At 38.3% G+C, this 27685-nt stretch overlaps 1 protein-coding gene across 9 annotated transcripts in view; it reads right to left on the bottom strand.

Annotated features, from left to right (window-relative positions):
• Positions 1-349: 349 nt before the first annotated feature.
• NRG3 (neuregulin 3) overlaps positions 350-27685 on the bottom strand; it is a 1116221-nt gene continuing 1088885 nt past the window's right edge. For 2 of the 9 annotated variants that reach the window (XM_031936195.1, XM_026455769.2), the window contains 3 exons: positions 13584-13711; positions 8390-8560; positions 351-2420 (listed from right to left, as the gene is read on the bottom strand). In XM_031936195.1, coding sequence (XP_031792055.1) covers positions 1913-2420; positions 8390-8560; positions 13584-13711 — 807 coding nt within the window. In that variant the 3' untranslated portion in view covers positions 351-1912. Of the gene's footprint in view, positions 2421-2663; positions 2736-8389; positions 8564-13583; positions 13712-27685 lie in introns of all 9 variants that reach the window. The other 7 variants (XM_031936194.1, XM_031936196.1, XM_026455768.2 and 4 more) reach the window with 6 other exon arrangements.

Genomic DNA, 27685 nt, shown 5'->3' with positions numbered 1-27685 from the left:
ATGGAACTATAACAGAACAAATAATAAATACCACACAACCTTTTGTTAAATGTAAAGTGCATTTTTACCAAAGTGTTTCAACATCTGAGACTTTGAATTTCTATTAAGTGGTTCTGATAAATACATAGTGCTCTTTCTTTTTTCTGGATGACAGTATGTCTACTAATAACGGATGTTCCGAAAGAGCAATTTGCAATGTATTTTCAACAGAAACAACTTAACCTGAAATAAGAACTGTATATATTTACTGCTTGACTCAGAAATAGTTATATTCCTTTTCCATGGAATGTGTCTTCCACCAAGAGATTTTAACCAAAGTTTTCCCAAACTGCAGTAAAAGAAATCTTTTATGCTTTCAAATACGGTGCCTTTTTATTTAAAACAGTGTAAACATAACAACTCAATACCACCAATAATTGAAAAAAGACTGGGTATGTGAACACTAATTTCCTCATATGTCCCATGAAAGTGAGGGTAAATAAACAGACAAATCTTCAGGAGAGGTTTCAGTTCACCTTAGCAGTGGTAAAAATATTGCTTTATTCCAAATGAACATACAACACAATTTACTGTTCTTTTGGGGGGCTTCTTGTGAACTGAATAGTCTGGGTTTTTTATTTCAACAATTTATTCTTCCCATACTAACCACAGAAGCCAAAGCCTTGGTCCACATGTAGTAGACTTGCTATAAAATAAAAAGCAATGAGGATGATGAGAAAGCAAATGATAACTGTCAATTTGTTAATTGTCTTGTGTTAATAATTTAAGTAGGCATGATTCAAAATAAGCACACACCCTCAATTAACTCACCTTATGATACTGATATCATTAATGAGCCAATAGTTGATCCTCTCAAAAGTATTCACATCAGAAAATGGTCTAGACAGTGTCAAGAGTTTTATACGACCCCACCATGCAAGTGACCTTGATTTAAGAACTAACTGAACTTTATACTTAATGGAAAAATTTAAAGTGAACAGATCTAAGAGGGAAATATTTTTTCTGAATATTAGATTCCCTGATGTTTCAGAACAAATTTTAGCAAGCGTAATACGCGCACACATGCACACACATACGCACAATGAACACATGTGCTTACAGCATATGTGTCCGCGTGAGCAAGTCCACACACACACACGCTCGCGCACACATGTGCACACAGGCACACAAAAACTGAGAAACGCTCCTCCAGAGCCTCTAAACAATCTCAAGGAAAAACATTTCTATTAGCATGATTTTAGTGACACGACATAGTGACTTGTTTGTCTCTTTTTCCGTAATAATTTCATACCTCCAGCTGAGATCTGTGCATTCAAATCTCAGAGGAAGGTGGCACACAAGAGTAGTTAAGATTGCCCCCGGTTTCTCCTTCTATCTCCTGTCCTCCTTCCCATTGCAGAGTCTTTTGTGGCATTCTTCAAAAATCAAATAGAAAACACTACATTTCTCGACATGACATAACCTGTGATGAGGTTATTGGGTGAATAGAAATTTAGGGCTTGGGACTGGCAAGCCAAATGGCAAGGGCCACCTGCTCACTGGTGCATCCACCTGCAGGATGCAGCTCTCCTCTTTTTGAAACCAGTGTGTTTTAATTAGACACTGGCACTTGTGGGGCCAAGGATCTGAATTGCCCACATCTTCTAAGAGCCTAAGAGGACAGTGTTGGGACTAACTGAAATTGGATTCAGAATTCTACCCCAAAGCTTTAATGGTAAGCTTTATCCCTCCTGAAACATTTCTTTCCCTTAAAAAAATATTTTGTTAAAAAACACTATGATATGAGGGCGATAGACTATTTGGTTTCTTCTAAGTAGATGCTCTTAAATTAATGCATATAAATAATTTGTATTTGATTTCCTCTCTTTCCTGTTGAGCAAAGCATAGAATGCACAGATTCCTGCATCTCCAGTCACTTGGTCAATGCAGAGTCTCTTTGTATTTCGTTTCTTAAGACAAATTGTGCCTCTCGTTCTGATTTGGCCGTGGGACTCAGGGGGAGAAAGGCTGTGTTTTCGCTTGCACTGTCCTCGGTTTCTACGCTGGCCAGTTCGTAGTCTTCTGACCGTCTGGCATCAGTCAGAATTCGGATCTGCTCCTGGACAGTTTCTAGCAATATTTTCACTTCTTGTTGTTCTGCTATAAGACAATCGCTGACTGGAATACTCACATTGACAACGTCAGCTGAATAGGAGTTTTTGCACCATTTGATGCTTTTGACTTCAGAAATCCCTGGCATTTGCAGGCAGGTTTCCTCTAAACCCACTGAAGGGATGATGGGCACAGAACTGGCCCTTGTGGATGAATAGCCCACCAGGTCCTTTTGCTCCAAGCTATTAAAATAGGGGTTTGTCTCTCTTGAAGGCAGTTGCATATTTATTGATGTATTTCGTTGAGTTTTTAAACCACTGGATGAATACCTGAAAAAGAAACACAGTGTTACTCCTTCTGCCTTCTGCTGGGCTTTGTTAGAGCAATACTCAATCCACAAAGCACTTTTCACATGCACCATCTCACTGAAATCTCACAGCAACCCCATGAGACGGATAATAGATTCCCAGTTAAACAGAGAAGTAAACTGAAGCTCAGATAGGTGAAGTGACTTGCCCAAGGTCACACAGAAAATAAGTGACAGACTGAGACTCAAACCCAGATCTTCTTACTTTAAGTCCAGGGGTCTTTCAACACACCACAGCTGTATAGGCAGGTGGGATATAGTCTTCCTGACCTCTATCCTAGAATACAAAGTAAATGGGGATTGAGCAGGTAAGTGTGGCCTTTCCATTGTGACAAACAGGACACCCATAATGGCATTAGTCCACTCCATCAACTCGACCACCCTCTCAGCCCTGGGTTAGTCCAGTAGACTTGTTGTGGCCACCCTAGTTGAAGCCAATCAAGAAGCCCAATATTAAGCATCCAGGTACTACAATCACGAGTTTTTCTGCTTCACACTGATTTTAGGGGATCCAAATCCAATTTCCACTGGCACTGTGCTCTAAAGGAACCACCTCACTGCCAGATTGCTGAGCCAGTGGATGGGAATGGGAGGATAATGATTCCTCTACCTGCCTGGGGCTGAATATGAAGTGGGTTCCATAGGGCTTCTACGCATCTAGCATCTTTCCTTACAACCAAGTAACCAAGAAACCAAGTAAGGTAGTTCTTTGGTCCATGGCAAGGACTTGTCAAGAATGCCAATATGCCATTGCAAGTCATTTGAATATAGCAGAATCTTCTAACTTCCCTTCTTGCCTGTTCAGGGCTAGTAAATCTTTCTCCTCTGTGCTGTTCAGTGACAGAAAATGGGACAGGTACATAGCAGATTTATAGAAATGGGGTTTGGGAACTTGAACAGTAGTGTTTTATTCTATTTCTTAGTTATTTGTCCCTAATTTAAATGTTAAACATTCAGATTTTGACACAATTTAAACATATCAACCTTCCATACAATAAATCTCATTTCCTTGACTTCCATTATTATGTAAATGAAAATCATGTTTATACATGTAGATAATAATTGCAATGCAGTGCGTTGTATACTAAATACAAATCTTTATTGTAAGGACATGATTGGGAGCAAATTAGAGGTCTTTCCACCAGACAGTGAACACAGACAGGGAAGAGATTTAGGCCTCTGTAGTCCCATCCTCTCTTACTGTGCCTAATACAGAGTTGGTAATCAATACACTTTAACTGAGTGAACACATGAATACATAAACAAGTCTTCAAGGTAAACTCCCCCTTTATATCCTACTTAATGTCTGTTTTCAAACTTAATAACAATAGCTAATATCTGTACAGTGCTTGTAAAAATCACTTTCACCTCCAATTAACTTGCTTTATTTTTTAAAAACCTTGTAGTTTATTTATTATTATATTTAACGGATGAGTAAAATAGACTAAGATGATTTTCCCAAAATTATATCTTCAGTGAGAGTCACACAGAGAATTTAAACCCAAGTTGTCTTATTCTAATTATTACTGTCAATGTTAGAGGTTGTTAATGAATGAATATATCCTAAGGTGAACCAGAATACCTTTTTGGGGATATGTAATCTTTATTCATACAAACTGCACAGTTACATATTTGGAAATTCTTGGGGAATATTACTCCATTCTCATTAGTGTTATATAACTAAAAATACGAGCCTAAAACTTCAAATCAATAAATCACTTTCAACAAGAAGTAAGGAAACAAATTTCAGGCTTTTGTTTTGCTCTCAGCACCATCCTGTTAGCATGATTTGTATGTATGAAAATATAGAAAGTCTGTCTGTCAGGTTCACCAGTGAAACAGGGACAAGAAATGTAGCCAGGATAGCATTTCACATAAATATCATCAGGGTATACCAGTAGGTAGAATCTGGTAAGTTGATACACAATGGTGATAGGTAAAAATTCTTACAGTTGGATCTAAAGAGTTGGATAAAGGTGCAAATATCTTAGAGAATGTTTTTAAATTGTAAATTCAACAAGTCAACTAGGTGGCATGACTAAGACATAATCAAAGGCAATTCACGCCAAACTTTGAGCATTCTTCTCATTTGCCAGAGGTCTGACTAAAGGATTTAGATGAGAAAGAGGAATTGCAGTGGACTATTATGTGTCACTTCCCAAGTCAGGCTTTGAACACATGCCTGGCAACAACCGAAATTTAAAATGTTACCATGACATGAAGATGAGCTGTAAACAATGAGAACTTTCCTAACTGTGATTTTGTTTTGAATTAGACATGATTTCAAGTTCCAAAATTACTATATGCTCTGGAATCTCAGGTAAATGGCAGCCTCACTTTAATTTTGCCATCAATTAAAACAATCAGGTAGTAACACTAACTTGATTGCTCAGAGGGAAGGGGAATTTTTCTGAGGACTAATTGAAATAATGTCTCTGCCCTGTTCTACTAGAGACACAGTGGCAAGCCTCACGTCCCCCAAGAGATGCTATGAGTGTCCCAGCACTGGTATTCCAGCAGAAGTTTAAGTGAGAGCTAAATTTCTAGATGTAATTTCTGAGTCAGAGGATTCAAAGTTCTGTATCCCTTGAGGGCCAATGATGCTTCCACAAGTTCTGTCCATGAGCTTGTCATTTTGTTTTGGGCCAGTCTTCCTCTCATCCTCAACAAAGAAAATACAAATGCATCTTGCCTGTAACTATGTGAGTCGAAGCATTCTTTTAAAGAAGAAAGATTCCAAGTATTAGTCACTTGATTTGGTTCCCAGTCATTCATGAGTCATGCTAAGGAATTTGTGTTTCTCTAGGAGACTCCAAACCCTCTCAGTTCCTAGGGCACATGGCAATGAATGAACAGACTATTTTGAAGGAATCCACACTTTCCTCTGAAGTCATAAAATTAGATACTCCATTTACAAGTCATCAGCCATAAATGTGGTTTTCTTCACATTCTTTGTTGATTTAGTGGTTTATTTAGTCAGAAAAGCCAGTATTCAATTGCAACTCTTTTACATGGGACTGTGTATGTTACGTTGGGCTAGCCATTTAAACTCTGATATCCTTAGTGTGCTTATCCATAATATTTCTAAAGAATAACTGAAGAGAAGTATATAAAGTTGCTAGCTAGGTGTGGTAGGTATTCAGTATATTTTGAATTTTATCTCATTCTAAGATGTGAATCTAACATTTGTGATTCCATCTCTTTTTGTCTGGCATATGAATATATTAGCTTGATTTTCCTGACATGATACAGTTTAAACTCTCTGAGCCATTACCATGGCTGTCATTGACCAGGGCTCCAGTCATGACAAAGTTTCCTCAAGAATCTCCTCTTCACCTCACTCCTTCCCCAGGCCACAATAAGATAGACGTTACGTTCAAGCTGGGCGGAAGTTCTTGCCAAGGAAAGAAGCCACATACGTTGGGAGCCTAACTGTCATAGACAGCGCCCACTTACTTGGTAAACAACGAGCAGATAGCTGATGGCTCTTGCAAATTCATTTCCCCCTCTTCCAGGCTGGGGCCAAATTTAAAGAGGGCCTTTAGCTGTGAAATTCTATTGCCAATCCCATTTCCAGTTCAGAGAGACAGTCAGCTCCCTGGGAGTGGAAAATAGCTGTTTATAAGAACTGAGAATGAGATTGCTCCCTGAGATTCATTGTGCTGGGCATACAGTGACTTACACTTAGAGTCACCATTTATCAACATCTGGTAGATATCACACATGGGAAAATACCTGTGGCCAAGCAGCTGGAGAGAATATTCCAACCCAATAGTGACTGAACCAAAACAAAACTACCACCACGCAGAAAATAAGTGTGAGTCTCCTAGGAGGTTAAAAAAGCAAAGCATTGCCTCAGCATGTAATGTGATCTCTGAGCCTCTGCTGATATGTGCATGGTTCAAGCTTGAGCCTGGCATAGGCTCCAAGCACCCTTACTCCTCGAACATACGGAATGATGGTCATCACAGTGCCCAATAGAAAAAAAAAAAAAGCAGCATGGGCTGGGTTTTTTGTCCACTCACAAAATCTCTGAAGTTGGTTTTCCCTCATTTGTTCTTGTAACATTCATCCGAGGGATTTTATGTATATGTATATAGTCATATTCATTAGCAAGAGGCATCATTAGTCATTTATATAGAAAAGGCACTATGAAACATGATCAATTATAATTATGGGTTAAATGCAAGCCTGCTTTTCCACAGATAAGACCAAGAGAAATGCAAACTGCTTCTTGACTCGCATTATACATTTTGAACCCCTTGGTTGTTATGTTTACTTTGCAACTGTCACCCTAAATCTGTACCAAATGCCTTTTACAGTCCATTTGGAATTGCTTCAAAATTATAAACCTAGCCACCAGCCATTTATTTCCTGTCTTCTAGTTTTCCTAAAGAAATCTGTTGCTGAACTTTGTTAGACAGGACACTGCTCCATATATCCCATTCCCATATGAAAAGAGAAACGTGAGATTCTGTGCTAGACCTACCTCCTGTTTTGGTCTTTAGCCTGATAGAGACAGTCTGGAAAAATCATCCAGGTCAAAGCAGCATAGAAACCTGGCCTGGCTCATTCAGAGAGATAAAAACAGAGCCACGAGAACCTGGCTTGAGTGAGGGAACTGATTTCTGAAATTTCTAGAGTAAACTCTGATTGCATTGCTCTTGAAATTATTGAAAAAATTATAACAATTACTGTAATGATGAATACCAGTACCATTTCTCTGCTTACTATGTGTCTACTACAAACTCTTTACGCACATGATTATTTTAAATCTGCCCAACAATCTTCAGGGCGTTGATATTATTTTGCTCAATTATTTGTATTTTTCTTTTCTTTTTTGAGATAGGGTCTCTCTGTCACCTAGGTTGGAGTCCAGTAGCACCATCTGCACTCACTATAGCCTCCATCTCTGAGGCTCAAGGGATCCTCCCACCTCAGCCTCCCAAGCAGCTGGGACCACAGGCACACACTACCATGCTCAGCTAATTTTTTGTATTTTTGATAAAGACGGTGTTTGCCATGTTGCCCAGGCTGGTCTCAAACTCCTGAGCTCAAGTGATCTGCATGCCTTAGCCTCCCAAAGTGCTGGGACTATGGGTATGAGCCACAGTGTCTGCTCTATTTTTCTCAATTTATAGATAAGAGCATCTAAGACCACATCATGAAATATTCTCAAAGTCACACTAGTAGTGAGGAGCAGAGATGGGATTTGAAGTCCAGTCAGTTTAAGTGAGGATCGCATGTTTAGTTGGGCAGTTTATGCCAACTACGTGAATAATGGCTAACATTCATCCTGTACTCAGCTCACCGTGCTTTGATGGTGGTGATGCCTCTATGGATCTGTGTCCACCAGAGGAAGGGATATCTTTTGCACAGTAAAGAGTAGTAGCGATGGTGTCCAAAGCCCATCCTTCTACCCCTGTACCATGAATAACTTGCAGATACGAGTTTAGTAAGTTGTGCTTTGACTTTACACTCTCAAGATTGACCCAGATTCTACATTCAAGCTCATACTGTATATATGCCCTGAGTTATTGTTTAGCATACTGCTCACAATACTTATCAGAGAATTAAGTCCTTTTTCTAATCTGCAGATGAAGGAACACTATAATCCTCCTTTGATTTTTTAAATCAAAGAGAAATTTCCAGTTGTATTAGCAAATGGTCTAATAACATATTGCCTAGATATCTACACTTACTTTCTTCCTAGTTATATTTCTTTCTAATCTAATGTTTCTCTGATACCTATTTCCATCACATCTATACTTTAAAGTTGGTTCACTTTTTGGAAAACAAAGATGGCAGTAAGCATATATAGCTAGTTAATGAATACACCAATGAATAAAACCCCAAGGAGCTTAAAACTTAATTTAAAGCTATGGCATTAAAGATAACTTCCCTAGATTCCACTGCTGTTTTGAGACCTACCCTTGGCAAGGTATCGTATCCTGGTCTGGGATCCTTGATTCTTCGAGTTGCTGATATGCTGGTCCCACAATTCCACCTAGCCTACTTCGGGGTGACGGGGGTGTCCTTCTGAAGGCATTCCTATGGAGCATGCCATTCCTTTGCCCTGGGCTACAGCAAGAGGATAAACTCCTGCTGAGGTGGAATGAAAACAGACAAACAAACAAACAGAAGACATCATAGCAATAACCTCACAGGTGGCTGCTCAAACTTTGCAAACACGGAATCTGCACCCCAAGTCCTCAAAGTTCTAGGCCAGGGGCCATCCATGAATATAGTATATGTGGTAGAATGGGATCAGGAATTGCCCAATCCATTTTACCTTTGGAGACACTGAGAAAAAGGGAAGTTCCTGGATTTCTGGCTTTCTAGGTTAGAGCATGACTGATGAAAATCATTGCCACTTTCCAGCCAGGGTAAGAGGCGAACTTAAGGAATTCTCAAGCTCCTCATTCCCATCCATCCTGATTATCCAAGGCATCGTAGGTGTCTCTCTGATAGAAATAAAAATAGCCTTCTTATGAGACACTGAGAAAAACTAAACACAGTAAGCCCAGAAGGGATTTACGGGGGAAAAAATTCACTTATTAGCGATAGAATTCACAAATTTTAATTGGCATTTTCTCATTAACATATGTTTAAATTCCCTGTTCACTCTTGACAAACTAAATTATTTTTCTTCTGAGTTTGCTTTTAATAAACATCTGACTATATATTTTATTTGACTCATACATTCAAATGCCTAAATAACTATATGTTTATAGATGCCATCAATGAGCAAATCATGTAAGTGGCTTACACCACAGGCCTTAACAAAGTGAGAATTCTTACATAGATTATGTACAGAAAATAACTAGACTCTATAAAAATCCATTGCTGATGAGACTTATTACCTGTTCCTTATCCATTCCCATCTCCACCCCACTGAATTAACCCTACTGTAGACTGGTGAGCAGAACTTTGTTCATGTGTAGACATTCCACGAGATGCTAGTTTATGGGGTCACACTGGTTCTGCGGTGCTCAAATAATAAAGGAACTGAGAATTTTGTGCTGCATTCTCATTTAACTCTGTAAATATCAATACAACCATAGAAAGAAATATGAAAACATTCTCAAAATTTCAATAAATTTATGAAGGTTCTAAAGAAACCAGTCTCTCAAAGACATTTTACCCATATCACTATGTTGTTTGGTGTTTTGTCACTTTTCTTCCATCAATATTACTGTTAATTCTACTTAGTCAATACAAAACAGGACTTTGCAAATATTATTTAAGATCAGAGTTTGAAAATCTGATATTTGAGTGTTAATAGCCACTTTCTTGGTTGTGGCAAGGTGACTGATCAATCTTTATATTTCTCAAGCCAACATTAACTTCCTAAATTTGTGCAAGCAGAAGATCATCCCTTATTACATCTTTATTTATTTATTTTTTTGAGACAGAGTCACCCAGGCTGAAGTACAGTGGCACAATCTTGGCTCACTGCAACCTCCACCTCTTGGGTTCCCATGATTCTCCTGCCCCAGCCTCCCAAGTAGCTGGGACTACAGGTGCCCCCACCATGGCAGGCTCATTTTTGTATTTTTAGTAGAGACGAGGTTTCACCATGTTGGCCAGGCTATTCTCAAACTCCTGACCTCAGGCCATCCACCTCTTAGGCCTCCCAAAGTGCTGGGACTACAGGCGTTAGCCACTGTCCCTAGCCCCTATACCTTCATTCTTATCATGATACATCTGGTATGGTGTGTCCCTAAATGTCTAACAGGGGATGTCTAGTTAGCGCACTAAGCCCACAAGTTGGAGAAGCTCTCTAGCAGCTAATTTGCTTCCTTGACTTCCTACTTTCATCTACCATCCAATGGCAATGATGGGGTCTGCAGGGCATGAAGGCTTAGATGCTAGAGTTAGCTGCAACTGAGTATAAGTCTTGGGTCTGCAGGTAACTAGTTGCTAGAAGCATGATGCTGATGGAGGTACTTGTACCAGTCAGAGTCCCGGAGAGACATAGATGGCAGTTTAACTTGGTTCATTGTTAGAGATTTTGCTATATACAAAAGTGTGATCAGTGTTTGAGGGGGAAAAAAGCAATAAAGGAGGCTGCTGTGCCTCAGGACTACTATGAGAAGCTATTATTATCCCTCTGACTTAAGGAACAAGGAGAGGGAGCAGTTCTCAGAATGGAGAGAGAAAGTGAGTTGTAAGGAAGGGGCCGCATTGCAGGCTCCATGGCCCCAGAAAAGGGACATATTGAAGGCAACCAAGCAGGAAGGAAGGTGACACAAGGGCCATGACCTCACTCTCCTCCCTGCCATCTATCTCATGCCTGTGCCTCACACTAAACCCACAGAAACCAGAGGACAAGGGAGCCTGCAGCCGTCTTGGTGTATAGGGCAAGGCAGAAAACAGAAAAGGTAGAAACTTGTTGCCAGTATGAGAAGGGAGTGGCAAAAGGAATATATCAGCATTCTATTTAAGAATTTTCCTAGGTTCGCTATGGGATGTGAAGGTTTAAAGACAGGAAGTATGCAAAGCATGGAGCATGGAGCCTGGCACACAGTAGGTGCTCCACATGATGAGCTCCTCTAGCTCCATTGCCACACCTGGCAATTCAAAGGGTCTTCTCTGTCACTGAAAACCCTGGAATTATTTCAATGCAAAAAAACCTACATATGTGCTTTTTATAAGTGACATGGCGAGGCACAGTGGCTCACACCTGTAATCCCAGTACTTTGGGAGGCTGAGGCTGGTGGATCACCTGAGGTCAGGACTTCAAGACCAGCCTGGCCAACATAGTGAAACCCCATCTCTACTAAAAATACAAAAATTAGTCAGGTGTGGTAGCATGTGCCTGTAGTCTCAGCTACTTGGGAGGCTGAGGCAAGAGAATCCCTTGAACTCAGGAGCCGGAGGTTGCAGTGAGCCGAGATCACACCACTGCACTCCAGCCTGGGTGACAGAGCGAGACTCTATCTCCAAAAAAATAAAATAATAAAAAAAGACAAGTGACTTACATTGCCAAAATATACTGCAATAAATATGACATGCCGTAATAGATTTATTTTCTAAACAGATGGGATTTTTTTGAACTAAACATTAGAAATAATGGCTTTGAATTAATAGCTTTGTTTCATACATGAGTTATCCAAATGAGTCATATTTGCAGTGCACAAAAGAAATTAATTATTCATAGCTCACTAAACTGTCACAACAGCAAAGTCTATCAGTATGAACTAGTGACCTGTCTTAAAAGAGTTTTATGCCTATTGATCAATCAGCTATTCAGGCCTTCTAACTCAGTGGCATTCAGGAAGTTATGGAGCAGTTTCCAGGATATATAAATCAGTGTCTGGGTTATCAATCATGAAAATGTTTAAGTCTATTGCATGTTTTACAAAACAAAAGCTATGATATATTAAACTATAATTTACAAAGTTCTAAAGGCATTTTGTGAATCAACCCTTGTCCATCTGTCAGGACACAATGTATGCTAACAGATACTGCAATGTCGTTGATCCAACAAAAAGGAAGGTCTCTTAAAGATATCCTTATTTAATCTGTGAGTGACTTCTAGACACCATAGCAGAAGCCAAGTTTAGGAGGGAGCATAAAAAAAAAGTACATGAGAACTGGGCATAGGAATATTGCAGCTCAAACATATGAAAAGTTGATGTTTTAAAACATATATATCAATTTTAAAACATTCATGACAGAATATAGTTAATATAATACTAGAATGATATTATACTGAATTACTTGACTAGGTGAAATATTACTTTAACATGTGTTATAATCAGGAGGAGAAAATACCATTTGGGGGACAATATCAGTCTTCTGAAAGACTGATAATATTGGACTTATTTCCCTAATTAAGACAACTTTCATTAGGTCCAGTGAAATGAAATGCTCTTTTCACAGGAAAATACTCTGTAAATGCAACATTGATATAAATCAAAACTTGCAGTGAGAATAGCTAAAGCAATTATCCAAGAGCCAAACATATTTCAATCCTGAATTGAACATACCATATTTTTTAAAATGGCAAACTCTCAGTGTTTTAATCTCTACTCATGTAGAATGAGAATAAAAACTGCCATCAAGTGCTGAGGATTAGTGTCAAGAGTGACTAAAAATCTCAAAGTAAATGTGGCCAGAAACAATAAAATCCATTTCATGTAACTCATTAAAAGGTGAAGAAGAAAGTAGTTTTCTTCTATCATGTATGTTTCCGGCTTGGTGTTGTGCAAACTATTGCCTAGTATGTGACAACAAAGGGGCTACAACATTCAACTTTCATTGCTGGGAACAACAGTTATTTACTTTTTCATTGTTAAAATGTTTAATTTTTCATATTTTTTTCAAATTGTAATATACTGTATATCTCACTAAGAAAAGGAAGCTTCAGTCTTTGAACAACTTCCATAAAGACTGAGGATGTATATCTGAACACAATCTAGCATTTGTCCCAAACTTCATCATTTGGTTTAGGACAAATACCTTTAATATTTGGAGTTTCAGAATGCTGATGTATAAAACAGAAAAGTGGAGACTAGAAGATGCTGAAGGACAAAGTTAGCTTTAGAATGCTATGAAATGTGTCAAATAACTACGTTTTTGGCTTTTTCTCCAAAGCAGCCAATTTCTGGGGAGCTTGTAAGAAACTGCCACCCCATTTATAACAGAAGATTTTATAGACCCAAGAAGAAGATTCACCAGGCTTCTTCCCCGTGGAAAATTTTATTTTATAAGAACCATGTTGGAAAACCTGAAGTCTGTCACATTAGGCTGCATAGGGAAGAATTACTCATTAACTGTATCATCTAGAAAAGGCAGGCCAGGTAACGTATTTTTAAAAATAGTTTTTTGGAATGCAATTTTTTTTTTTTTTTTTTTTTTTTTTTTTACTGGTCTGTAGCTTTGATGGGTGTTATCTATAGTTCCATCAAGTTTCTTACAGGGGCAATGTTGTCTGCTGTGGAAACCAGTAACTTTGGTTTACCTGATGTGAGGTGTTTGAGCATCTGCTCCACAGAGAACTACAGGAGAAGCAAGAACAGTTGTGTCTCCTAAGTCATGCTGCCAGTCCTTGGCATGTGCCACCCAGCATACACACAGTGTGAATGTGCCCACTCCCACCATGATGAGCTACTAGTACCTGTGGTGTTTGACAGACTGGCTTCCTCTGTCAGGAGAAGGGACTTCAGGGAATGACTGGGGGCCGACAAAACTTGATTCCATCATTTTCTCCAATGCAGTCACAGGATGCCTTTCCACCTTTGAATACTGTGGGAAATCACACGTACAGAGTTGAGATGAAGGATAAGTTATGGGAAGAGGGCCTAGAACACCAGAGCTAGGAATTGAGAAGTTACTGGAATGCCAATTCCTCCTGGTCACCTGATTAGAGGAGCAGGAGATGAGACATAATTTGTGTCCTATTTCCAACACATTGAGTATTCACCTCCCCTGCCCCAACCATCTCTGTGCCTAGACAGGATCCATTGAAGAGGGTTCTTCATGTCAGAATCCCAAGCCTACTCTCTCATTTTTATTAATGTACACCCATGGCACACTGTGACTGACAGCCGAAAGGCACTTACACGTATGATTTAGTTGATGTACATCTTACCAAAAAAATTGAATTAGTAGCTGGGTTACTACAATAAGGATTCAATAAACACTTATTAAATTTCATAACATTCTGAGAATGATGAAAGACATTGGTTCAGAATATCTGGCCGCCACGCTCCACTGTTTTTCTCTTTCAGCTTGTTACCAGGCAATTACCATGTTTAACAAGAGAAATTTGGAGCATTTCACTCCTTATAGTTCGGAACTCTTGGTTTCTCCTTTGGCTATAATAACTCGTAAGGTGTAGAAGCCTAAAGAAGGCTTACATAGATGACAACTTCAGAAAAATTTTACCCCAAAAGAAATATCACACGGAATCTCAAGAGTCAATAAGTTGTCAACTTTAATACTCCCTGCACACTGGGCGCTGGAACAGGTAGCAAAGTGTAGAAGATTTCTCTTCTAGAAACTCCACGTGAAGACTTTCTTTAGAAATAGAAGTTTAAGGACTCTCATCAAAATAAAAGAGAGTAGTTTGGAGTCTGGATATTCAGTACCCAATGTGTCAAGTTACAGATTTTAAGTGTTATCCTGAGTAACTATAAAACTCTAACTCAGTATACCTTTTTTTTTTTTTTTTCATTTCAAAAGCAAAGAAGCCACTATTAGAAGCATTGATGAAAAAAATCAAGTTAATCAACCTTTTTGAATCTCACATCTATATGGTGGGATAATAAAATGTCTCTTACAGGGTTGTTGAAAAAATTCACAAACAATACTTAATGCACTTGATCCAGGTAAAAAGAAGGTAGATACAATAATGAAGACGATACTCTAAGGTGTTTTCTAGCCTTTTAGAAATATTATCTCTGAACTATAAGAAACTAAAGATAAATTCTACCCTAAGTCCCATTTCTAATCAGTTGGTAGTGGCTGCTTGTAGTCTTATATTTACATATATTCTAAAGATGACTTATGAAGTAAGTAATGGAGAAAGAAAGAGTTCTAACCAGAAGAAAAGTGAATCCAGGAGGAAGGAGTGGGAGATATTTTATTGTAATTTCTTTCTTAAAATGTCAGCTTTAAAATTAATGCTTGAGAGTAAATTCCAAAGACTTTCAACATGGCTGGAAGATATTGACAAGAAAAAGAATATAAAAAGACAGAAGAATGAACATTTGAAAAACAAAAACATCCAGGCTGGGATTGTAGAGAATAAAGACAATGTAATATATGCATGCTGATTAATTTTAGACACTGACAAACAAAATATATGTATTTAAGTATTAGAAATTAGCACTAGAATATAAGAATTATATAGAAGACATGAAAAACTTCAAATAATATTAATTCAGCAAAAATTAATAAGGGGGGCTGTAACAAGAGAGCATGGTAAATCAGAAATAAATGGACAGGAATAAGTGTGAAACTATCAGTGAGGATAAAAACTGTGGATGGTTAGATTTAACTATTAAAAGATAGATTCACACACTGATTTTAAACATCCAGTCTTCTATGTTCTGAAATAACTAATTTAAAAACAACAGAGAAAAAACTCGACAGAATGGGTAAGGATATACCCTGCAAAGTATAGGGGGAAAAGCTTTTAACAGTAATAATTTCAAATAAAACATAATTATGTATAAAATGCATTTTAAGAGGAACAAAGATGGATATTTCATATTAATAGAATGAGCAATCTAGCAAGCGATAAATATTCATAAATTTTTATCTACCTAACAACATAGCTTCAATATGAAAGGCTTTGTCAGGCCAGGCACGGTGGCTCATGCCTGTAATCCCAGCATTTTGGGAAGCTGAGGTGGGCAGATCACCTGAGGTCAGGAGTTTGAGACCAACCTGGCCAACATGGTGAAACCCTGTCTCTACCAAAAATACAAAAATTAGCTGGGCATGGTGGCATGCGCCTGTAATCCCAGCTACTCAGGAGGCTGAGGCAGGAGACTAGCTTGAACCCGGGAGATGGAAGTTGCAGTGAGCTGAGATCGTGCCACTGTACTCCAGCCTGGGTAACAGAGTGAAAGTCTGTATCAAAACAACAACAACAACAAAAAAACAAAAACAAGAAAGGCTTTCTCAACTAGTCACAAAAATTATAAACCATCAACACTGTCATAACTTAATTACATACGAATTGTGGCAAGGAATGTAACTATGGATAACAGTAAAGTGTAATTTTAGTTTAATTTATATTTTTAGATTTTGATAAAGAGAAGTGATACAGTTTGGATATTTGTCACCTTCGAATCTCATGTTGAAATTTGATCCCCAGTGTTGGAGATGAGGCCTGGCGGGAGGTGTTTGGGGTGTTTGGGTCATGGGGGTTGATTCCTCATGAATGGTTTGTGTCCTCCCTGTAGCAATGAGTGAGTTCTCATTCTATAAATTCATGGAAGAACTAGTTATTTGAAAGAGCATGGCACCCTTCCCCCTTTCTCTTTTTTCTCTCTCACCATGTGGCACCTGCTGCCCTTTCTCTTCCGCCATGAGCAGAAGCCTCCTGAAATTCTCACCAGAAGCAGATGCTGGCACCATGCTTCTTGTACAGCCTGCAGAACCGTGAGCCAAATAAACCTCTTTATAAATTACCCAGCCTCCGGTATTGCTTTATAGCAATGTAAATAGATTAACACAAGAAGATATGAATTAACTGTTTGGTTAATGGAAATACATTTAAAAACCTTTATAAAATTATATGGGAGATGTATTCATAACCTTATGGGAGAAAGACATTTGTTACCAGGACAAAACACCTAGAGACCATAAAGAAAAAAATATGTAAAATTTGACTTACTACTAATTTAAATATCTTAAGTAACAAAAGTGATTATTAGTAAATCAAAATATAAGTAACATTGGAATATAAGAATATTCATAAGTTAAAGATGATTCTTAACATATAAAGGCAGAAATCAACTGGAAAGAAATAAAAGGCAACAGATGAACAAGAATTTCACAGAAAAATGAAGACAGGCAACATACATATGGCAAAGAGTGCAACAGTGCAACTGCACTCATTACAAAGAGGTGGTAATCAGAATAGAGAAAATTAAGCTAAGTGCAGTGGTGCACAGCTGTAGTCCCAGCTACTTGGGAAGTGGAGGTAGGAGGGTCATTTGAGCCCAGGAGTTAGAGACTGTAGTGTGCTATGTGATTAGCTATTGCACTCCAGGCTGGGCAACATAACAAGACTCTGCCTTTAAAATAAACAGAGAAATTTAAATTTCAAGAATATCCGATAAAGGAAAAGGCCCTTGAAAAGTAGCCGTGGTGCTAACTTGAAGAGCAAATTGACAATATGTTTCAAAATTTTAAATATACTTACTCTTTGATCCAAAATACTACTTTCAGAAATTCTATCATGCAAATTTCCACAATTGCAAAAGTTAAAAATAATAATTTCCAGGGTATATAAGCAGTACAATTTTCCATAACGAAATGGAAATAAACACAAAAGTAAAAAAAATTAAAAACAATAGAAATGTCCACAAATGAATACTACACAGCCATTGAAAAGAATAAAAGGAAGGTGCAAAAAAGTACGCATATAAATCCATTTGTGTAAATAAGGAAAATGCAATTAATAGATATAAATAGATTGTATATATATTTATGTTTATATATATAATTAGCCTGGTGTTTATATATATACATATACAGATTTTTTATGTACATATACATATATTTTTCTGCGTGCATTTGCACGTGTATTTCTCATGCAACTACTTAGGAGGCAGATTTTTAAAATTAAAATAAATTATTAATTGTCTAATTAGGTGTTGTGCTTCGTAAAAAGTATATCCATGAGTATAAGCTATGGAGACTAGGGAGCATATCAAGGTTTTGCAGCTTTAAGTTCAAAAGCTCCAATTAAATGTTTTCTTTTCAACAACTTCCAAAATAAGCCACATAGTGGCAGTAATGACCATGTCTTGAACCAGAATCTGAATTTTTCACAGTGGACCTATAAAGCCCGGTCAGTCTTTTTTGCAAACAGGAGTAAAATGACAGAGAACGAAGAGAAGATACAGAGATAATTTGGAAAAGGTGATTGTTTTCAACAACCTTAAATAACAAAGATCCAATGCACAATGGAAATATCTCTATTTGTGCTTCATTATTGATTAATTGTGTATTGCAAAGTATCCATGGAAAAAGTCAGATGAATAGACATGTTTACTAAAGTGCAGTGATATCCTGAATATCTGTGTGACTTCTAAGTTCTATAAAAGACATATGAGGGTTTGTTATCCTTTTTTATCTAATTAATTGGTTTACAAGAAAAACTTGGGTGCCTAGAAGGCCTAGCTACAAAAACAAGTGAGATGCTCTGGGCAAATCCATGACAAACTGAAGAAAGTAAGTATGTTCAGCAACTACAGAGAGCTGTGATATGGTTTGGTTGTGTCCCCACCCAAATTACATCTTGAATTGTAGCTCCCATAACTCCCATGTGTTGTGGGAGGGACCTGGTGGGAGATAATTGAATCATAGAGGCAGCTTCCTCCATACTGTTCTCATGGTAGTGAATAAGTCTCATGAGATCTGATGGTTTTATAAGAGAAACCCATTTCACTTGGTCTCTCTTCTGTCTTGTCTGCTGCCATGTAAGAGGTGCCTTTTGCCTTCCACCATGATTATGAGGCCTCCCCAGCCATATGAAACTGTGAGTCCTTTAAACTTCTTTTTCTTCATAAATCACGCAGTCTCAGTTATGTATTTATCAGCAGTGTGAAAACAGACTAATACAGGCTGCCAGGGGACAATATCAGCCAACTATTTCTGGAGCATGCAGACCTTCTAGAGAAACTGCCAAATCATTAAAAAATCAGTAATTCCCTCCCTCTCTCCCTCCCTCCCTCCCTTCTTCCCTTCCTCCCTTCCTTCCTTGTCAAAAAACCTAATTCATCTTTTGTACCATTAGTTCATAGTCTCTGCTTGGGATCTGAGAGATAGAGGGCCTTGTCCAAAATTCTGGATAACACTCATGAATAGAATCAACCTCTTAACCTGTTCTGTTTATTGATAGTGTTCATGATAGATATTTCCTAAATCTGTTATTTCAAATGTTTGAATTATTGTGATATTAAACAGTTGTTTTTATTTGTATTGTTTTGGTCCATTAATACAAACATGTTTCCAAAATTTATTATTTTAGAACTTTTTTTTTTCTCTGACAGCATTTTGTTTTATTGACTACATTGTACCTGAAATTCAAGTTTAAATTGCTGGTATTCCTATCCAGAGGTTGCTTGAAACTTGTGGAAGCATGATAATAAGTCTAATAATTTGACCAACTTCCAAATGATATTCCATGCATTTTAGCTGAAAATGAATTCACGTAGCTTCTGATTTCAGTTTTGACAAGCTAAGAGTTTGGAAGTCACTATTCCTATCCTAGCAACAGAAAAACAAATGAACAAACTGAAAATCTCTTCTTGCATTCATTGGATAATTGAGGTTGCAGGGCACACTACCACCTTAAATCTGGAGAAACAGGTGAATATAGAGAATAATGGCTAAGACCAGCTTTTCTGCAACTGAGTCTGCTGGAACCATAAATTGTTAGGAAGGTTTAAGAAGTAATTTGGACAGGTGGCTGGAATCTGTATGGGCACTAGAACGAGAGTTGGGGTCTGTAGTCTTAGGTAGAATGTCCGTATTTCCATGAGTTTGGCCTCCAGGAACTACACCAGGTTCTCACAGCAAAGAACCTCAACAGCAACAAAAATCATCTACTGTCTCTGCCAGTGGAAGGGGAAAAGTAACCATTTTGAAATGCACACAGAGCATTCTCAATAACAACTGCCTACTCTTGTAGTAAAAAGATTTTACCAGAGTCTTACCTCACTAGAAAGAAGGGCATTTCCCCAATTCCAGCTCTCTGTAGCCTTTCCGTCTCACATAAAAGAGGAAAAAAAGTGAAGAAACACTTGTGAAGGTCTCAAGTGTTTAGCAGACAAAGGCAAAAGTACTGCCCAAATGCACCGCCTAGCCGTTAAAGTTGAACAGTGCAAAGGTATGGTGTAACCATTGTGAGAATGCTGTATGTGTATTCTGTAAGTGAAAAAAGAAGTAAACGAATAATGGACAGTGGGAAGGAGACTTTTCGCTGTTGGAGTGGAAATTTATAAATAAGCAAGGGGAGAAGCGTAGAATTATTGATGTAGTTATGGATTAGAGTTGGGGGTAGACATCAATGTAGACACATGTTCAGCAGAATATATGTTCAGCAGAATATAGACACAGATGCTTACACAGAAAAATTTACAGATATATGTTAGTCTATATACAACCTTTAATATATAAATATGTTTATATATAAGATATAGAAATATATATTTAAATATATTTTCATATTAAATAATATATAATTATGTTAAATAATTATATTATTTAAATAAATCTTAAGTAGACATATTTAATATATTGTTTAATATATAAAATAATATATTACATAATATATATTTAATATATAAAATAATATATAATATATATTTAATATATATTAAATAACATAATAATAATAATATATTATTTATTATTTATATAATAATATATAAGTTATTACATAAATAATAAATAATATATTATTAAATAAATAACAATATAATAATAATATATAAATAAATATATAATAAGATTATATATTTATATATAAAATCTTTGATCTGTCTGTTGAGAAGGCCAAGCAAAGACATCCCAGTAGCGACGGTAACATACACACCTAGCTTCCAAATCCTGGTCTCCAGCAACATTCTGCAAAGAAAGAAACTAGCTATTTCCATGGAGAAATGGCTGATTCTAGAACCCAGGCAGAAAATGTACAATATAAGGAAGGAGTGTCTTGTAGTGCTCAACAACAACAACAAAAAACCTGAAAACCTACAGTGAATTGATGGATAATGTCAAAATGACATGAGCCAGCTGAAAGACCTATCAATGGCCAAAGCCAGAAAAAATTGATGACAATGTAACATAGTATTTAACTACTTGGATTATGAATCAAACTATAAAATAGTATCCATGAGTTTATTTATACTGATTTAAATATATGATGGAATAAATAAGTAAATGGGAGAGAAGAGACAAACCCTTTGTGATAGAATCCCATATAACTTATGTAGATACTTGACCATAAGGAAAGAAGACCGTAACTCCCCACTCCTTAAGTGTGGGCTATGCATAGTCACTTCCTTCCAAAGAGTATTCTATGCAAAAGGAGAGAGAAGAAAAGGGTAACCTTACAGTGGAGAAGCTTGGCAAATATTACCTCAGACAGATGATAAGGTAAACATCAATAATAATACATCATATTGTAGTGTGTATCTTTGATATGACATAATAAAAATGGTACTTTTTAAATTTCTACAGAAAACCAGTAACCCCACATAATCATAAGAAAATAATCAAATTCCAATAGAGGGGCATCCTACAAAATTCTTTACCAGTACTAATCAAAACTGTCAAGGTCATCATAAAAAGAAAAAATCGACAAACTGTCACAGGTAAGGGGAACCTAAGGAGACATGGCCATTAGATGTAATGTGGGATTGGAACAGAGGCAGCAATCGGGTAAACACTCAAAAAATCAGAATAAACTAGAGAAATTGTGAGAATGTTAACATATGGGATGTTACGGATAATAATGCATTCTTATTAGTTTATTAATTTCAAAATTGTGCCCTACTAATGTACAAGGTTAATAATAGGGACAACTGAATACAGAGTATAGAGACTTGCTGTGGTATCCTCTAAACTTTCCTGTAAATTGAAAGCTATCCTAAAATATCAGCTCTACTTAAGAAAATAAAAAAAAAGAAAAGAAGATAAATGATTTAAAAAGTACACATCAAAATAAACAAAAAGAATTTAGAGACTAAAGGCAGGATTCAGTCTTCCTTTAATTGCCTGAGTAGCTCAGCTGTAGGCCCTCAAGGTGCATACTCCACCCAGCGAAACAGTTCACCTATACCAACCCTCCTGGAAAGTTAGCTTGACTGACCATAATCATAGCTTTTGGACATTTTATGCTCTGTGCTAATATATATATACACACACACTCACACACACACACACACATTATATATCACATATTTATATAATAAACATTATATATTATATATATTTTATGTTATATATAATGTATTATATGTAATATATAAAATATCAACCTGATTGGTTCCACCCAAATGTATGCAGTTCTATCTCTGAGACAAGATAAGGTCTGGACAAATTTATTCTCAAGATTGTATCTTCAGTGAAATTTAAGTGCTCGGGTTAGTTGCCTGTCTGAACCTCCCTATTAGCATCCTCTACAATGTTACAAAGCATAAATATCTGTGTGTATATATATGCATATATATGTATACATATATACATATAAATGCATATATATGTATACATATATACATATATGTGTGTGAGTATATATATGCATATATATGTATACATATATACATATATATGTGTGTGAGTATATATATATATATATGTATTTTGAGACAGAGTCTCACTGTGTTGTCCAGGCTGGAGTGCAATGTCTTGATCTCACCTCACTGCAACCTCAGCCTCCTGGGTTCAAGCAATTCTGGTGTCTCAGCCTCCTGAGTAGCTGGGATTACAGGCGCCCACAACCATGCCTGGCTAATTTTTGGATTTCAGTAGAGTCAAGGTTTCACCATGTTGGGCAGGCTGGTCTCAAACTCTTGACCTCGAGTGATCCATCTGCCTTGGCCTTCCAAAGTGCTGGGATCATAGGTGTGAGCCACAGTGCCCAGCCCAAAAATATTTACTTTGGTTCTATCCAAATGTATGCAGTTCTATCTCTGAGACAAGCTGAGGTCTGGACAAATTTATTCTTAAGATTGTATCTTCAGTGAAATTTAAGTGCTCAGGTTAACTGCCTGTCTGGACCTCGCTATTAGCATCCTCTACAATGTTACAAAGACTGGCAGTTTGATTCTATGTTATTTCCTTGACACAGATCCTGACTTTATTGTGTGCACACGGTTAAGAGCTCATTTGGTATAATATACAAAAGATCGTGTTAGCGGTGAATAAGGAGATGCCCCAGTTCATTCACTGGTGCTCTCAGCATGAGCCCAAGTGGTTTTTTTTTTAAAAAAACAAACTCCTTTATAGGCCCAGGTTAATATTGTTATTTCCTGGGGAAACATTCGTTCAACTGGCTCCCCTGAAAGTGCTGGCTAGTGCAAATGCTCCCAGGTGCTGAAGGCATCTCCTCTTGCCTGCCCACCTGCTTTGCTCCTAGCGCATTGTAGGGGGTGCACCAAAATCAATAGGCTGGTCAAATGAAGCAGGCGCATGTTGGCAGTAGAATAACAGCATTGTTTCCAGGTCTGCCACATGCACACAGCAGGAGTCAGAAGGTTAAATGAAAGTAGGGTCAGTTTTGGACAGCAATGTTGACAGAGCTGATAATCACTTGGTCTGGAATCCCAGGCAATAAAGGCAGGAGGAGGATATTTTTAGGCAGTTTTAAATGTCTTTCTCTCTGCATTGCTTGGCTCAAATATGTCTGTGACAAAATTTTCTTTAGTGCCACTCTGACTTATGAGCCGGAGTACAGGGAAATTGATAGTTACAATATGTTTTTGAGAGTGATTTCATTGGGATTTCTAATGCAGGTAATTAAAAACAACTTGACCGCTGTTGAGAATTTTTGCATGGACACTACAGCAGCAAGAACTTTAACAATCGCAATCTCCACACATTTCCTTTAAAGCAAAATAATATGACAAGAGACTCTCTCTAGACACTAGGCCCAGCACAATACCCCTTCCCACCTCCTCCCCAGCAAGTTACCACTTCACCAGGGGGATTCTTCATGTGCTACTGTACCTTTTTAGAGAGCTCTGAGCTATTCTTGTTGATATTAATTCCCCAACCTGCCTACTATAAGCTCTGATAGCACCGTTCTCTATTTCCTGTAGGCCTTGGCATAGATGAGAGCCCACATTTGTGAGATTATTTGATTTATATCGCTCACTCGCAGTAATCAGTAAACTTCTGGAAAGAAGTGGCTTTCTCATGTTTGGTCCTCATCACATGCCTGTTCCTTAATAGGTATTGTCTGGTACTTAGTAGGTATTTAGTCTACATTTAAATAGACAAATGAATGCATGAATCTATATTCAATCAATAAGTTATAATTTGATATTTAAAACAAGAAATCAGAAGTAATTTTTTAAGTTATTTAAAAATAACTTCAATTAATGTTACAACAAAATTACCTCTTCTGACCTAGTCCCTGCAAACAATTCCATGATTTTCTTTTCCTTTTTTTTTTTTTTGAGACGGAGTCTTGCTCTGTCGCCGGGGCTGGAGTGCAGTGGCCAGATCTCAGCTCACTGCAAGCTCCGACTCCCGGGTTTACGCCATTCTCCTGCCTCAGCCTCCCGAGTAGCTGGGACTACAGGTGCCCGCCACCTCGCCCGGCTAGTTTTTGTATTTTTAGTAGAGACGGGGTTTCACCGTGTTAGCCAGGATGGTCTCGATCTCCTGACCTCGTGATCCACCCGTCTCAACCTCCCAAAGTGCTGGGATTACAGGCTTGAGCCACCGCGCCCGGCCTAATTCCATGATTTTCAATTCACTCTCAAAACTCTAAGAAAAATAGCTCAGAGCAGTGTGAGCTACATGAGGTATGCAAAATTTATCAGACCCAGAGAGACAGAGTGTGGGATTGTAGTCACTTACTCCCATCAAACCCAGGGGTGATTGTTTAAAGACATTTTGTTCCTAACTGCCTCATCACTTATTTCCATGTTATTGGAATTTGTGATGAAAAGAACCATGGATAGCCAATGAATAGCTTATGCTATTTTAATGCAAATTCTTGATAAACAATTTGGGAACTGCCTCTTCATTTCCTATAAAAACCCACTTGTAACTGCTTCTGATGGGAGCATGTATTTAAGGTACCTTAAGTCTATGCTCTCAGGTTGCAGCCCTCAAAACTGGCCAAAATAGATGCTCTACTTATATTAAGTTTGCCTCAGTTTTTGTTTTCTTTGTTTGTTTTCCTTTAGGCCAACAACTCAATTCACATGTGACCTCTTTTAGGTAGATTTGAGATTCCCCTAGTCAAATTCAGAAGTCGTTTTCCATTATCTGATGGTACTTTGATTTAATGTATCTATATAATAAAGATACTATATGCTTGCACATTTTTCTCTCCACTAACCTTTGAGCATCCTGAGGTGAGGAATCACTTCCGTTTGTATTCTAAGCTATCCCTGCAGTACCCAACACAGAGAAGTGTGGGCTTTACCAGAGTTCAACAAACATTACTGGATAAATAAGGGCCTTTTCACCGATTTTTAAGGTTCTGTTAAGCACTAAACTCTTCTTTTTTTTTCTGGAAACTGAGTCTCACTGTTACCCAGGCTGGAGTGCAGTGGCATGGTCTCGACTCACTGCAACCTCTGCCTCCTGGGTTCAAGCAATTCTCCCGCCTCAACCTCCCTAGTAGCTGGAATTACAGGCACCCACCACCATGCCTGGCTAATTTCTGTATTTTTAGTAGAGATGGGGTTTCACCATGTTGGTCAGGGTGGTCTTGAACTCTCGACCTCAGGTGATCCACCCGCTTTGGCCTCCCAAAGTTCTGGGATTACAGTCGTGAGTCACTGCGCCTGGCCTAGGCATTAAATTCTTATTATTCCTCTTTAGCATGCAAGTATTATCTTCCAGTTCTTTCTCATTTAATGTTACCTCCCCCATAAACCTATCTTTCTTAAAATGGTTACTGATTAAAAAAAAAAAAGTGTGAAGGGTGTATAATTTTCTTCTTTCATTTTTCAATTGTGAATGTTTTCTCTTGATTTCAAGAGAGAAGAACGGATTTTCTCTTTTGATGACTTTATTTTCTGATTCCTAAACCAGGCTGAGAAGTTTCACTTCTTTGTCTTGAAGGTTCTAGAGGTTATAATTCTATCCTTAGCTCTTTCTTCCTTGAGACACAGCAAAGGAGGTGAGTTCATCTTTACTCACAGATGCTTTATTTGCTTTTTTAAAACAATGGTAGGGACTAGATGCTTCTCAGGGAGGGTGATCTCCTCCAGTTCTGCAGCGTCGGAGTCAAGTGTTTCCAGAGTATCCTGTTGCTTCACTTGACAAGGTGTTTTGCATCTTGTTACATGACTATAAAGTGAAACCCATTTCCATGAATGTTTAATGAACTTAAGGGAATGCCAGAGCCAGACAATTCATTTGTTAAACACTGCAATTTGCAAAGAATTTCAAGTAGTTAACATGAGCTTCAAGATAAAACAAAGACAGATTTGTCTGATATGGTAAACAAGTAGAAAATTTTCTCCTCCAAGGATGAAATACACCTGAATAACCTGTCACCCTCTGTGTAGTGGACATAAACGCCTGCAGTGGGAAGCTTGGTGATGGAACTTGGTGTTCAGAATTTCCCAATGGTCCCATTTGAAACTTGAGCATGGACTGTGAACTTCGTTACCACTTTTGACATTTTGGGAAGGATAATCTTTTGTTGAGGGAAGTTATTGTGCATTGAAGGATGTTCATTAGCGCCAATGACCGCTACCCACTAGATGCCTGTAGCATTCTTCTCCCAGCGTGTAATAGCCAAAGGGTTTTCAGACTTTGCCAAATGTTAAGGGATGGTGGGCAAATTGCCTTCTGTTGAGAACCACTGAGTTATAAGGATGTTGGTTTGTCTTTCAGCTACTTACTAGCTGTCTGACAGACATAACTTTCTCAAGCTCCAAACCTCAATTCTATTTTCCGCACATTTGTGGGTATAAATTAGTTGTTGTTAGGACTACATGAGACAATGCATTTATATTAATTTGTTTCTTTTTTTTTTTTTTTTTTTTTTTGAGGCGGAGTCTCGCTCTGTCGCCAGGACTGGAGTGCAGTGGCCGGATCTCAGCTCACTGCAAGCTCTGCCTCCTGGGTTTATGCCATTCTCCTGCCTCAGCCTCCGGAGTAGCTGGGACTACAGGCGCCCGCCACCTCGCCCGGCTAGTTTTTGTATTTTTAGTAGAGACGGGGTTTCACCATGTTAGCCAGGATGGTCTCGATCTCCTGACCTCGTGATCCGCCCGTCTCGGCCTCCCAAAGTGCTGGGATTACAGGCTTGAGCCACCGCGCCCGGCCTAATTTGTTTCTTTAACAAAAACTGATAGGGATTTTTATGGGTGTTGTGTTGAATTTAAACCACATTGGGTTAAATAATTGTTTGGACGAACGGAGGCAAGATGGTGCACATCCGGGTTCTTCATCCCCCCCTCCCAACTTTTCCCGTGTGGAGGCAAGATGGTGCACATCCGGGTTCTTCATCCCCCACTCCCAACTTCCAACTTTTCCCGTGCGTGCGAAAATGCAGCCGGCGCCCAGGGAGGGTGCAGACCAACTGGGCATGCGCCAGGTGACGTCAATCTGAAGAGACCAAGATTTACCTGGTCGCACCTGCGGAACGCCCCTGACACGCCCATGCCCCACCTATTGCCCTCCCACTCCTAGAAAAGCTGTCTCCGCCATTGAGCCACGCGGACTTCCCAGTTTCTCATTGCTGTCGGAACTGTCGGAACTCCGTCCGAGAGCTTGGGGGAGGGGAACTCTGCCGGCCTTCTTTGCCGGAGGCCGACAGACTTCTTCTCCACACCT

Source organism: Piliocolobus tephrosceles, chromosome 9 (genome assembly GCF_002776525.5).
Source record: "Piliocolobus tephrosceles isolate RC106 chromosome 9, ASM277652v3, whole genome shotgun sequence".
Classification (NCBI taxonomy): Eukaryota; Metazoa; Chordata; class Mammalia; order Primates; family Cercopithecidae; genus Piliocolobus; species Piliocolobus tephrosceles.
Note: the sequence above shows the minus strand (reverse complement) of the source record. Positions and strands in the feature narration are given on the sequence as shown.